Here is a 14,634-nt window from a genome sequence, read left to right as displayed (position 1 = left end):
CAAGGAGAAGGGAACAACAGACGACGAGATGGTTGGACAGTGTTCTCGAAGCTACCAGCATGAGTTTGACCAAACTGCAGGAGGCAGTGGAAGACAGGAGTGCCTGGCGTGCTCTGGTCCATGGGATCATGAAGAGTCGGACACGACTAAACAAGAACTACTTCTGAGTTGGCCTCTTCAAAGTTAACCACAGATAGAACTGAAACAGTGAAGCAGCAACCCAAAAGACACACGCAATAAAAACAAGGAACACCTATATTACAGTGCTCTTTAACTTCATGAAGGATTTATCCCCTCCAGCTTATTGTGCAGAAATCTCTTTAGAAAATATGCTGTATGATGACTTGGACTGCAATGTAATCTCGATTTGAGTCTTTTATGAAGTCACACCTATATGACTGGATTTTTTTATGTTTACCTCTGTCGCTTGCCCAGTCATATAAACCACAGCCCCAGAGTTTATACATGCCAAGATCCACCCAAGACGTTTCATTTAACCATATGACCCAGTTCTGCCCTTTCCTCTTGGGCGTGTGGATTGCTGGTCTCTCCCACTCCTGGTGGTGCATTTATTATGCAGGTGAATCCTTTCCATAAGTGACCCAAAGCACTGAGAATTGAAGGAAGACTCAAGTAAACAGAGAGACCCAGAAGACTGTCACATCTGAAATTCCTAGAGGCCCTATTTTCCATGACTGGTTTGAACTAGGATTACACATTTCATACATACAAAGATCAGCACTGGACCTTTCAGCATTCACATTCCATTTCTGCTTGAACATAAACTACTTTGTGGTGGGCTCAAAGACATGAACTGTAGATGAAGTTCCCCTTCATTCATTACAGGAAGTCTGCTGTCTAAGAAAACTCAAGTGTCTAAAAGCTTAGCTGAACTGTCCTCCTTAAAACACAAAAAGAAAGGAAAATCAGCACTTTGTTCTAAATTTTAAAAGGCAATTTCCTTTTTTACACTCAGCTATTGGACCTCTCCCCACCAACACCTCATTATTAGCCAGATAATTATTTGATGTGGATATTTACAAGTCTCAAAGAGACCTAATTTATACTACCTTAGAAAAAATTAGTAATGACCTAGTAAACATGTTGTGGATCCAGACTAGCAGTAAAATCCTCTGCCCGAAAGTTATTCCTAGGAATGTAGGTATACCCAAGGCTGTTTTTCAGCCGGAACGTGCCAGAACTCAGTTCAACCACTTCTCAAGTGGGCGCCATTGCCATTATAAGAGAACATCGGAGGCCTTCGTGGTGAGTTCTGGCACCTATTTTTCTAGAAAAATAGCACTGGGTATACCTGATATAGAATTGTAGCCTCTATGTTAATTGAGCTTAGGACCCATGGGAATCAATGGTACAAGTCCTAATTTCAATGGAAACCAAGTCCAACTAACTACCGTAAGTCCAACTTACTACCGTAAGTCAACTAACTACCGTAATATAAGGATCCAGTCCAATATATTAGTTGCAAAAAACCGCTTAGTTTTAAAAATGAGAAGTGCAGCACTCAATTCATGCCTGGATACCATCATGAAAGCTAAAATGGGACCTCTGTGTTCAAAGGCAGTGTATCTTCTGCATAGCATTTGATGCAAAGAAAACAAACAAAGAAAAGTTGTTTCCTTCATGTCTTCCTTTACAGGCTTCCTGAAAGCTTCTGGCTGGCCACAGTGGGAAGCAGTATACTGGTCCAGGCAGACTTCTGGCGTGATTCAGCATAGCTCTTCTAAAGTCCTTCTGATGACTCTGATTACTTGCCATGGGCAAGGAGGAATTGTTCCTTGCACAAACAAGTCAAGCTACTGAAGGTCTTGCCACTGAAGCTTGTCAAAGCAAGCTGTGGCTGAGATGACTTGGTTGGGCCCGCCTTGAGTAGCTACTGTTCCCCCACCCACTCCAAGGGAATCTCACAGCCAATGCAAAGAATGCTTAAGTTGTGATGGCCACGCTGAAGTAAGAACGCCCACTTGCTTAGCCCCTCACCAACACTAGCAGGAAGAGTCCTTTCCATTATTTCTAAAGTGGCAGCTGGGGTCGCCAACCTCTTTGGGCCCATAAGTACATCTGGAATTTTGAGAGAGCCACCCCAGGGTCACTCCCCTCCCACCCCACAGACAGAAAGTATACACATCCACACACATACTTAGGTCCTGTGTAAAAGTCAGATCCAGTTGAACTAAATCTGATCCTTTTGAACTTGCATGCTTCTATACAGCCCCACCCACCCCCATAAAAGCCCACCATCATACTAAAGCTTACATTGGTAGGCTGCATAGTAAGAAGATCCCATGCTTGCCAAAGAAATATTGATCCATGATACAGATCCTTGTGCCAGCAAAACCAGCTACAAATCACAGAATACCTCAGTGGATGCAGAGATGACCTATGATTTGATAGTGCTTTTGCAAGGATCCCTGTTAAAAATTATGAGGCTCCATAAATATCCATGTCTCAGATTCATGTTCTTGAACCAGATCAATGGAGTCAACATAGATATGTGATCCACTAGCTGATGGTAGATGGGGTAGAAGGATCCTGTGAAAAGATTGGGCCATTTCAGGAGGATCTGCTTTACTGGATCCAACTAATACACATGTGTACACACACACCTTCTCCCAGGGCTCCATTCTCTTTCTCTCTCTCTTGCACCCCTCTTTGTCCTCTATTCCCTCCTGCCCTCCCCTTCTTTCCCTTCTGCCCTCTCTGTCACTCCAGTTTATGTACAGATGCTCCAGTTCCAATCTGAGCCTTGAAAACCCATAAAAACTGAAACAGGAAGTGGGAGAGAGCAGCACCTCCCACTTCATTTCTGCATATTTTTCAAGAGCAGGAAAAAGAAAAGCCACCTTCTCCACTTCATGATGGCAGGAGTAGGGACCTCAGATGCTTTGTGGACACCACGGGAAGCCCTCAAGGCTGACACTGTGTCCATGGGTACGGCATTGCTAACCCAAGATGTATAAAACCAAGGGCAGAGTGGTTATCCGGGAAGTTGAGTAAAGGGGGAAATGGTGGGGCTGAATAATCTGTCCTGCCTACTCCCCACTGCTGAACAATTGGAAAGGGTTTGGAGAGGGAGGGGCAGGTGATGATGATGATGATAATTTTTAAGGAAAAAAAAAAACAGAAAACAATACATGCTTCAAGGACTTTTCTTTTGGCATAAGTAAGTAAATCTTCACTAATGTTGGTAATACCGTACTCCAGTCCCCAGAAGCACATACCGGTAATTCAGTTCCTAGCTAGGATAAAGGAAGCCACTCTTTAGGGAACACTGCCAACCTTGCCAGGAACAACCTGGAACACCTGATTCCACCTACTCTCATACTACTTCACATGGGACAGATAACTGCAGTTCCCACCCATCATATCTCTTATCTCTCTCCCTCTCTCTCTCTCTCTCATTCACACACACACCCACACCCCTATTCCCAGCACATAACACTCCCTTCTCCTTTCATGACTTTCAGCCCTTCCATGCCCTTTCTCAGGGTCCTATCCCCCCCCCTTTAAGATGCAGAGTTCTTCCTTCCAGTAATCTGTCCTTTATCTGAGGCGGAAGCAAAGTCAAGTTTCCCAATACAGAATTTCAGAGCCTAAAAATAGGGAAAACTGCAGTGTTCTTGAAACCAAAATTGTGCTAGTTCCAGCTACTACCTTGAACTCACATAAACAAGTTTACCTTGCTTATGTTAAAAACTAGTCTGAAAACACATTACATTTTAGGTTATTTACTTTCTAAGCAATGTCAAACTCCTATACCCGAACATCTGTATGATTAAAGCCTTTCCCTGTACAAAAAGGAATATATAATAATGTTGATATCTATTCCTGAATAATGTTAATATATATCCCTGAAAGACAGCTATGTAACAACTATAGTTCTATGCAAATGCATGCTTTTAAATCAGTCTATTCCTTCAGTATCTGTAATCCCTTCTTGAACTGAACTGCCTCTTACTTTGCTGCATCCTTTACTGCAATCTGTCCTGTTAAGTCTTTGCAAAAGCAGTTCCCAGTAACCAATTCAGTAGCTAAACTAAGTTAACTACAGCAGCAAAACAATCCTTTTACATACGACACAGCTGTCCTTCACTAAATATTATGGCATATTATGCAGCATAGGAGATGAAAGGGGGAGGGGGTAGGAGGAAAAGGGACATGGGGTTTCGTTTGTGCCTTTTGCACAGTATTTTCCCCCTCTTCATAAACAACTAAATATAATGGACAAACCTGACCACTCCAAGCGCAATACAGGTTACATATCAAACTCCAGTTGTGGTTGATCATGCAGTCTAAAAGCCTGAACTGGGCCATGAAAGCCTATAGCGCAGACTGCATCTCTTCTCTGACTCAGCTTTTGCTCCTGTAGTACTAGATCTGTGAGCTATGCAGTGAAGAGATTCAGGAAAGAGGACCTTTCTCTCCCTCCCGCATCTGCCTAGTCAGCAAGACAGCTGACTGCAGAGAGCGCTTAAAAATGCAGGTAGGTGGTGCCAAATTAGGAAAGGGAGAATGGGAAATCCCTGAATATTTTAGGATCATTTGCTACAGCATGTATTCTATACAGCATGCTACTCCCTGTGTTCTTTGCTGCAAATTAAGGAAATTACATCAGAACGCAATGCAATGTTAAAGCTGCAATTTCATGCAAACTTAACTTGGATATAAAATTCCATTCAACTCAAGTGAGGCAATCTCAAACAAACACCACCTTAGATCATGCCGTGTATTTTTAAAATTAAATCAACTGTAGGCTGCTTTCGTAAATTCTGAATTCTCAAACTATTGGGACTCAAAACAACACTCCAGTTAATAAAAATGATTTTTTAAAAAAACCAACAACACTCCAGTCGGAAGCACTATGTAAATGCTAAGTATTATTATTATTATTATTATTATTATTATTATTATTTCCCCAGTAGTTCTGCAAATATCCTTGCAAAAACCTCCAGTTAGACGACATATCAACATATACAGATGGAGATGAACCTTTTGAAGGCTAATCATAATGTTACTCTTTCCAGTCAATAATAGTAAAAAAGTGAAAACTGCAAGACAGAAAATGTGAAAAGAGAAAGACATTGTGGATGAGGCAAGAGAAAGACTAAAGGGAAGGGAGTAGTTCAACTGGGACCATGTTTCACTGCAATTTCCCCCTCCCCCCCCCTCAAAACCACATAAACTGAAAACATGTGATTTCCCTCAAGGATCTTATAGGAAAGACAGTTCTGGTTATCTAGTCATGAATAATGCCTCGAGAGCCATAAAGCCAACACTGGACTTGTTGGCTGCCTATTCTGGTTTCCTTTCACGACCACAAAGTTAGGAATAAATATGATCTGACCTGGGAAATACAAGCCATGGCATTTTGGCTCTATAATGATGTCCAGCAGAACTTATCAGCACCGGTAGTATTGGTTCTGTGTATGGTTAAACCATCATAAGCCACAGAAAGAAATATGCCAAAGCACAAATGGGGACCCTTATCTTAGCGCCCAGGACCATTTCCACCATTAGGATAGAAGCAATATGGACCTGACAGCCTTATGTACAACAAAGTCTCTCCTCCTCTTTCCATGAAGTTTTAAAAATAGTTTTAACATGGTATGTGGGACAAATCCAATGCTACAAAAAATAACCAATTAAAAAGAGAATATGTCCTATTTAATTCTTTAAAAACAATAAGACACTTTTGTTAAAGCCAGTAGAATTATTGGCCATTGCGGGGGGAGGGGGACAGAAAACGCCTAAGAGATGTTTTTCTAAATAGCTTTTTGTTGACTCACAGCCATAGTCAGGGGTAGGCAACCTAAGGCCCGTGGGCCAAATGAGGCCCAATCACCTTCTCAATCTGGCCCGCAGATGGTCCGGGAATCAGCGTGTTTTTACATGAGTAGAATGTGTGCTTTTATTTAAAATGCATCTCTGGGTTATTTGTGGGGCATAGGAATTCGTTCATCCCCCCCCAAAAAAATATATATAACATGGTCTGAGGGACGGTGGACCGGCCCACAGATGAAAAAGGTTGCTGACCCCTGGCCTTAGTGGAGGGCAACAAACTCTAGCCAAGGTTTCTGCATGCTACAGGCAAATACTACCCAATATTAATTTGGAGTTGCTTTAGCTTAATTTCCCAGCAGACAAATTGGGGTGGGGTGGGCCTACCTACAAACATATAATCATATTTGTTATTGACTGCAAAGAACAGAGAATTGCCTTTTCCTTTAGGAACAGGAAACCCATGCTCACAAAGAAACAGCACATCAGTCATTTCATACCAAGGTCACTGTCACACTGCAGAAACAAGAGGGGAGGGGGAAAGAGAGTGAATGCTCTTATATGCCTGCCAAACTCTTTCTAGGTAAATTTCTTCTACAGAAACGCAGAGTAAACAGTTTTTACATTACTGCCTGCCAATGAATAGAAAGGGAAACAGGCAAATGTCTTCCAATGGCACTACCACTTGTGAACTTGACAGTACTGTGAGCAACAATCTGTGTGACCAGATACACGTGCCATTATGGGCCACTTATAGAGCTTTCCAAACTTTTCAGGTTGGTGACATACTTTTTAAACATGCATCACTCTCTCATGCCAATTGTGAAAATCCAGTTGCGGAGTGTGCCAGGGATGTGGTACATGCTAGACGGCTGTGCTAGGGAGGAGATGACCGCTGGATCCATATTCAGAAGAGTACTATATGCAGTTGGACACAGCCCATCATAATGATTCTGGAGAATTCTTGGCTCTAAGGGCCAAACTTCAAGGGGAGCCACCAACCCCACAATTTGCACTGTCAATAAAGGTTCCACTGAAACAAAGAAGGCCATTTTGAAGATGCAAATTGAAGCCCACTCCCCACGCTATCACCAAAGCTCTGACATGTAAGATCTTGTTCTTTTGTTGCACTTACTGGCACCACTGTACCAATGATCTTCACACATTACTAAATCACGCGTTACCTCCTCACATGCAAACCTGACCATGCATTTAAGGTCATTCCCCAGGAAAGCTCTCTTTGATGAGGTTCACCTGATATCTAACTCGTCTGTCTTTTCAGCACTAGAGGCATTCTAGAATGGTTGAGCCACTTTTATTTGGCTGCTGTGATTTTTACTGTTAAAGGTAAAGGTAAAGGTACCCCTGCCCGTACGGGCCAGTCTTGACAGACTCTGGGGTTGTGCGCCCATCTCACTTAAGAGGCCAGGGGCCAGCGCTGTCCGGAGACACTTCCGGGTCACGTGGCCAGCGTGACATCGCTGCTCTGGCCAGAGCCAGAGCCACACACGGAAACGCCGTTTACCTTCCCGCTGGTAAGTGGTCCCTATTTATCTACTTGCACCCGGAGGTGCTTTCGAACTGCTAGGTTGGCAGGCGCTGGGACCGAGCAGCGGGAGCGCACCCCGCCGCAGGGATTCGAACCGCCGACCTTTCGATCGGCAAGTCCTAGGCGCTGAGGCTTTAACCCACAGCGCCACCTGCATCCCACGCGCCACCTGCGTCCCACATTTTTACTGTTAAGCTGCTCTTATTGTTTGTTAAGTTTTTTATTGTTTTCAACTGCTTCACAAGATTTAAGTAACATAATAACAACATTGGGGTGTAGTATAAAATTTTAAGATAAACATACGTGAGTTGGAGTTCAAAGGCCTTGGCTGGGGAGGACGGGATATAAATAAAACTTTTATTATTATTATTATTATTATTATTATTATTAGATGCAGACTGAAAATGTCAGGGCCTTATCACTTTGCAAAGCAAATTTGGTAAACTGGACAATGTAAAACTACTATTTATGGTCGTCATGTCACACTTTCACATGATGGCAAGACTGTGTTTTAAAATTTAAAAACCCAGGGAAAGCCAAGCCGCTTAGACCTTCCTAAGTAAAGGGGACACTACTTCCAGGATTGTTTCTGAATTGTCTGATTGTCCCTTGCCATGCTATCATCTTGGACACGGACTTTGTAGAGACAGTTGATGGGAAATCAGAACTGCCTTGTCTCATTGACTGAGACATTTACGCCTCTGCACTTCTGGCCAATGTCTTTCTGCTGAGTCCTTTTGCAATGTTTACTGTGCTAACTACTCCAGCCTCGGAACAAAATGCAAATGTTACCACAAGCTATCTCTACCAGTTATCTATAACACAGCCTGCAACACTATCCTCAGTGTAACAGATCAACTCCGTTTAAACTTAAGACCCTTGGATGCTCTAATGAAGTCAGGGATTGCTAGAAGAGTGTACAGTGGTACCTCAGGTTAAGTACTTAATTCGTTCCAGAGGTCCGTTCTTAACCTGAAACTGTTCTTAATCTGAAGCACCACTTTAGCTAATGGGGCCTCCTGCTGCTGCCGTGCCGCCGGAGCCCGATTTCTGTTCTTATCCTGAAGCAAAGTTCTTAACCTGAAGAACTATTTCTGGGTTAGTGGAGTGTGTAACCTGAAGCGTATGTAACCTGAGGTACCACTGTACTGGTTTCATCTGATCTTCACCAGCACCCAGAAACAAAACAAACTGAGTAACAGAAACTCATAAAGCAACTGGAGAAATGAACCATATCATCCAAAAGGAAAAATAGAAAGAAGTGTTTGTGAATGACCAGTGAACAATGGTGTTTTTTAAAAAATCTCAGGATATTGAATATTCGGTTATGTTAACAGATAAAAGATCTGAAAGAGCCTTCTGAAATGAGGCATGTCTGTCACATTCTAAACTCACTGAGAACCCTAAGCCACTTTGGAGTAAAGGCAGAATACATGTGTAAGAAATGAATGAACAAGTGTGGCAATCTGAATATTCACCTTATGGTGTAGGTTTCATTGACAGATGCTGGCAACAGTGCTTCTTTCGCCTTGGCAATTGTGCTGGGATTAGTAAACCATGTTCGGCACAGCTTTCACACAAGAGTGTTGGCTTTGACACCCACAAGTGCCCCAACTGTCAGCACCAAGAGACACTATGGGATAACGGTCTGCACAACAGACTGCTTTTCTCTGCTTAAAGCTGTTATCATGGGCCAGTTCCAACCTAGAAGATCCCCCAGGGGGTGCTTTTGAAACTATTCGTTTTGCAAAGACTTGCAAAATAATAATAATGTGTACATATTTAGAGGGCATGTGTTTACACAGCGGCAGGTAGATAGAAAGTAGTTAGAATTAAATTAATTATAATAATAATGTGAATTATGAAAGACATATTTTTAATAGATACCAGAAGGTGACTAGAGTGCCTTATTGGGAAAAAAGACATATTAATTTCGAATACTGGTTTAACGTTTGCCACGTTATGTTCCTACATAGGCATCCTTCTTTAGAGAAAATACTACCTTGCATATGCAAAAGGAAGGTTTGGCAAGAATGTATGAGTGTTCTTCTATTTTCACAGCACGTAAGAAAAAATATACCTTTCTGAGAAGGACAACAATGGGGAGAGAGCCTTAAGAAGTGCTTGATGGTCTTGAAAACCAAAGACTATATATTCAACCCTTTCCCAGTGATATCCTTGAAAAAGATCCGAGACCTGCATTTATTGTATAAAATGCCAGATACTGCCATCAAACTAAGAATGTAGATGTGGCAACTGCAGCTACAAACTATTAATTCAAAGTATGCATAATCTGTAAAAGGAAAATACCAGATACCACTGATGCACACAGCTCTCAAAAACAGTAGATTTGAGCTCTCACTACTAATTGAATTTTACAGGCACACAAGACTCCCAGGAATGCGGGACATCCTCCTCGAGCCATTCTACCACCAGGGAGAGATCAAAAAGGCACTGCCTTGTTAAAAAACACTGGGGTTGTGTTTTATATTCTCTATTTGGATTGTTCTGCACTGGAGCCTGATAAGGACTTCATGATTTTGGTGTTTACCTTCTGAACAAAGAGAAGCTGGTCTTGAACATTGCTGGCATTTCATTACACATTATATTTGCTATGGGGAAACTTTCAAGTCTTTTCCAACTTTAGCAACAAGCCACAGACACTAGCAACGGTGGCACTGGGATTATCCTTCTTTACAGGAGTCACAGTGGATCAGTTTAAAATAAAGTTTCCCATTTTAAAATGTAGGCATTGTATTCAATGTTAAGCCAACCCATGGAAATTAATAGATGTGACTAGGTTAGGTCTATAATTTCAACTTGTCTTTTCTAAATAGAATTTAGTTAAATACAATCCTATTCTAAGTAATAATTAAAGTATATTAAAGGTAAAGGTAAAGGTACCCCTGCCCGTACGGGCCAGTCTTGACAGACTCTGGGGTTGTGCGCCCATCTCACTTAAGAGGCCAGGGGCCAGCGCTGTCCGGAGACACTTCCGGGTCACGTGGCCAGCGTGACATCACTGCTCTGGCGAGCCAGAGCCGCACACGGAAACGCCGTTTACCTTCCCGCTGGTAAGCGGTCCCTATTTATCTACTTGCACCCGGAGGTGCTTTCGAACTGCTAGGTTGGCAGGCGCTGGGACCGAGCAGCGGGAGCGCACCCCGCCGCAGGGATTCGAACCGCCGACCTTTCGATCGGCAAGCCCTAGGCGCTGAGGCTTTAACCCACAGCGCCACCTGCGTCCCAAGCCACCTGCGTATATTACTCCGTAGCTAAATAAAGCATTTCTAAACCTTTTGGTCCCATAGCCTGTGCGCCATTTGCACTGCAGAATTAGTTTGTTAAGAGTAGCCTATGTCAAACTCGTGACCTCCACATGTTTGAAATATAACACCCATCAGTCACATCCAGTTTAGAGACAAGAAACAGATTTGTTTGGTAATGTACACATTCATGAATCTTAATTTAACATGATCAGTTACTTGAATGATGCTGCAATTTCTATGCTTGCCCACAACTTATGCGCATTTAATTTGGGTGCATTCAGCTTTAAGCGTGTGGCAAAAAATAATAAAAAAAAAAAAATTAAAGGAGCAAAAAGGGGGTAGGGTTCGTGGGAAATGACTTTGGCAATACCACCCGCCATTTAATCCAGTAGGTTTTGACTATACACAATTTTGGCTTTAGACCCGATCCCCAGAACGTAACGCCCACTTAAGTTGCTGGCTTAAAGTAAAGATACTTAAGATCAAGCTTTAAGTGTCCAGAACTTTCCACAAACAAGAGCTGAAGTTTACTGGACGAATCAATGATATGTAAAGTAGTTATCCATATTGTTTGGTGAGCAGCCATAAATATTCATTATTTAAGAACTAAGCACGTTATAATGTTCAGATATGTTTACCCATACTGACCTCCACTGATGATCCTGACAATATACAGAATAAATAACATAGACTCTTGTGTCTGAGATCACCAACTAGTCCCTGGACCCAGTAGTCCAAGGTTTGGGACAGTTTACATGAGTTGAACACAGATGGCGAACCCTTAGGTTCATGTGCTCCTCCCACAACACTCTTCATGCACAGCTAGGTAGAGAAGTTGTAGCAATCTTTATTCTCAGTTTCCCTTAAACTCAGTTTGTTGTTGCATTGAAATTAATGACCATGGGCTTTTTTGTTTTGTTTTTACTAATTCTGGTCAGTTTCAAAACAAGTCCACATAAAACCATGAATTATGAAGGTGACTGGCTTAAACCAAGCATAGTTGGTGTAAACCACACTCTCCAGTTCAACGCATTTTAATGTTGTGTTTTTATATTTTTCTAACCCTCTCTGGGAATTTATGGTGAAGGGTAGGTAAAAGAAATCCTGTAAGATAGAGAGATAGATAGCATAAACAAGAGGCCATGTAGAAAACATGAGTTTTTAAGGAAGAGACTCGAAGGAAGGGAAGGAAGCAATGGACAAATGCTTTCTTAATGGCATACAGTGGTACCTCGGGTTACATACGCTTCAGGTTACAGACTCCGCTAACCCAGAAATATTACCTCGGGTTAAGAACTTTGCTTCAGGATGAGAACAAAAATCGTGCAGCGGCGGCGCAGCAGCAGCAGGAGGCCCCCATTAGCTAAAGTGGTGCTTCAGGTTAAGAACAGTTTCAGGTTAAGAACGGCCTCCGGAACGAATTAAGTACGTAACCAGAGGTACCACTGTACTACAAAACGTTCAAAAGTCAATTGTGTGAACCAACAGCTATTAATATCCCACAGCTCATATTAAACCTTGAACACAGGTCTAACACTGCTAAAGCAAAGCACTGCAAAGACTACTAAGTTAAGGAATGATAGGACTGAACTGGATTCTCTCTCCTAATATTATAAAAAAACTACTTTTCCAGTACATCTTTGGTTCAGCTTCCAGTCCTTAGCAAGCTTGGCATTAAGCAACTAAGCTCCGAAGTAAACATAAGCTCCCTGGTGTCTGTGTTTGTGCTACCTAGGGAATGCGAACATTACAGTCCAATCTACAAAAACATGGCAAGAAATCCAGCAGATAATAAGCATGGAGTGAGGGGGGGGACCCCAAACAATGAACTGCAATACATAATCTACAAAGCATGAGAGGGAAAGATCTGAAGGGAGCCTGCAGGAGCCTTTTATTGAAAGAGACATCAGTTGACTTGTCCGCAAATTGATGGCAATCATGTCAATTAACTTACCCAATTGCTTTGCCACTGTTTGAGCAGGAAGCTTTCCTCTCTTCTTCTCCCTGCCCTCCCATGTTCAGAATGCCCTAACATCAAAGCTGACTAGCTTTGTTTCAGAGACCTTTTAAAACTATGTGCATTCCATATGTGAAATGATTCACCTATTTGCAGCTGTGGAACTTGCAGGAGGAGGGAGGAGGGAGCTGGTTGTGGCAGGGACGTAGGTTGAAAGCAGTAAGGGATCAGTTGAAGCCTACAGGAACAAAGCATTAGAGAAGCCCACAGAGGGTAGGTAACATTGACAAAGCCTGGAATTCAAAGGTAAGTGAATCTCAACTGCTTTATTTTATTCAGACTTGGCAATTAGAACTATGGTCTATATGGCTTTAACTGGTTCCAAATGCGATCACTCCGTTCAGGAGCATCTATATTTCTGGTATTGAGTATTGTTGTTTTTTAAGTGAGTACAGTCGTACCTTGGACCCCGAACACCCTGGAACTCAGACATTTCGGTTGCCAAACACCGAAACCCGGAAGTGATTGTTCCGGTTTGCAAACATTCTTTTGGAACCTGAACGTCCGACGGGGCTTCCGCAGCTTCTGATTGGCTGAAGGAGCTTCCTGCAGCCAATCAGAAGCCGCGATTTGGTTTTTGAACGTTTTGGAAGTCGAGCGGACTTCCAGAACGGATTCCGCTTGACTTCCAAGGTACGACTGTATAACAAATCGAGTTATAGGCTTTGCTGAGGATCCCAGACCTACGCAAAGTTTAACCTGCAAGTGCCCCCAGCAAGGCCTTCCTTACTGTGGTCTCACAGCTACGGACAGCATTGCCTAAGGAGGCCTGTCTGAATATTATGAGGACGATGATGCCACAACACTTTACAAAATACAAAAGGGCATACATTGTAAGTCCTTGTGGGCAAGGATATGATCCAACACACCAGCCAGAACAAAGGGAGGTGTAAAAGGAGAAGAATAAGTATTATTTTTCAATGGCACTTACTTAAGGATAAATTGCAGAAGGATAAAGGGACTAAAGGAACATAACAAAAGATTTCAGGGGAAAGGAATGTTCTCATGTGTTATAGATAACTGGAAAGGGCCTTGCTGTTCCAACCAAGCTTTCCAGCAAATTACTAGTTAAAATCATTATTCCCGTGACTGGTGTGTGATTTTTACTGCAGTTTTAGCTTAACTTATTGCAAAAAAATATGCACTTTAAGCACTGTTTTAATCTCACATCTTTTTATTTCAATTTCCGGGTATTTTTATTTTATTAAACAGAATACTAACATCGCTCTTATTTTACATATGCTGATCTGTATTGGACTTGAACACTGTTTTTTAATCTTAAATTGCTTTGGGATGTTTCATAAGAAGCACGCATATACATATATGCAGATAGAGTAGGAAGTCTACCTTATTTCAATAAAGCCAACTACCAATGCACTACTTCTCTTTACAACTGGATAGAGCCATTATAGAATACCCATTGGTGTTCATCAAATATCCTCACCTGTCTGGCTCACACATCACAGTAAACCAAAGGATGGCTTACCATGAATGAGCAAACATGCTGGTCCCTGTTGCTAAAATCACTCAGCGGAGAGGAAACAAACCAGAGCTCTAGTTTAGTGTTAAGTTTTACATGATTGATCCACTGATTGGAGAAGCCACATCTTGATAAACTCTGCATTTATACAATCCTTAACAGTGTAGGAGGGTCTGGACTTGACAACCCAAAAGTGTTTAGTAATCTCTTTTTTCCAAAGACTTTTTCATGAATAAGGCTACATTCTTACTAGGAGGTAAGCCCCAGTGAGGTCCAGAGGTCTTACCACCGAGTAAGCTGCAAATCGTTGCCTATCAGACAAGGCAACAAGAGCTTGAGGGAAAGAGGTGAAGTCTGCTACAGTTTTTAGACAACCAGTTTTTTAATTCTTTGTGTGTGTATTTTCTACTGTTCACATATTTTTTAAAAGAAAGACACTGGAATTCAAACCACTAATCATATGTCAGAAGTGAACTTTTGAAACTCTTTACAACCCTTTCTCCTCTAATCACCTGCCCAATGT

The 14,634-nt window shown here is 42.1% G+C and overlaps 1 protein-coding gene across 4 annotated transcripts in view; it reads right to left on the bottom strand.

Moving 5' to 3' along the window:
* The window catches only part of ARHGAP21 (Rho GTPase activating protein 21), a 107,528-nt gene that overhangs the window by 76,131 nt on the left and 16,763 nt on the right, over positions 1-14,634 (bottom strand). Inside the window, exon 1 of one of the 4 annotated variants that reach the window (XM_079947800.1) lies at positions 4,249-4,365. The exons of the other annotated variants lie outside the window; for them this stretch is intronic. Within the exon in view, the coding sequence (XP_079803926.1) occupies positions 4,249-4,332 (84 nt within the window). The 5' untranslated portion in view covers positions 4,333-4,365. Of the gene's footprint in view, positions 1-4,248; positions 4,366-14,634 lie in introns of those variants that run through there. 4 annotated transcript variants of the gene reach the window in all.

The sequence above is a fragment of the Podarcis cretensis genome (genome assembly GCF_951804945.1).
Source record: "Podarcis cretensis genome assembly, chromosome: 12".
Classification (NCBI taxonomy): Eukaryota; Metazoa; Chordata; class Lepidosauria; order Squamata; family Lacertidae; genus Podarcis; species Podarcis cretensis.
This window is presented reverse-complemented; position numbering and strand designations above follow the sequence as displayed.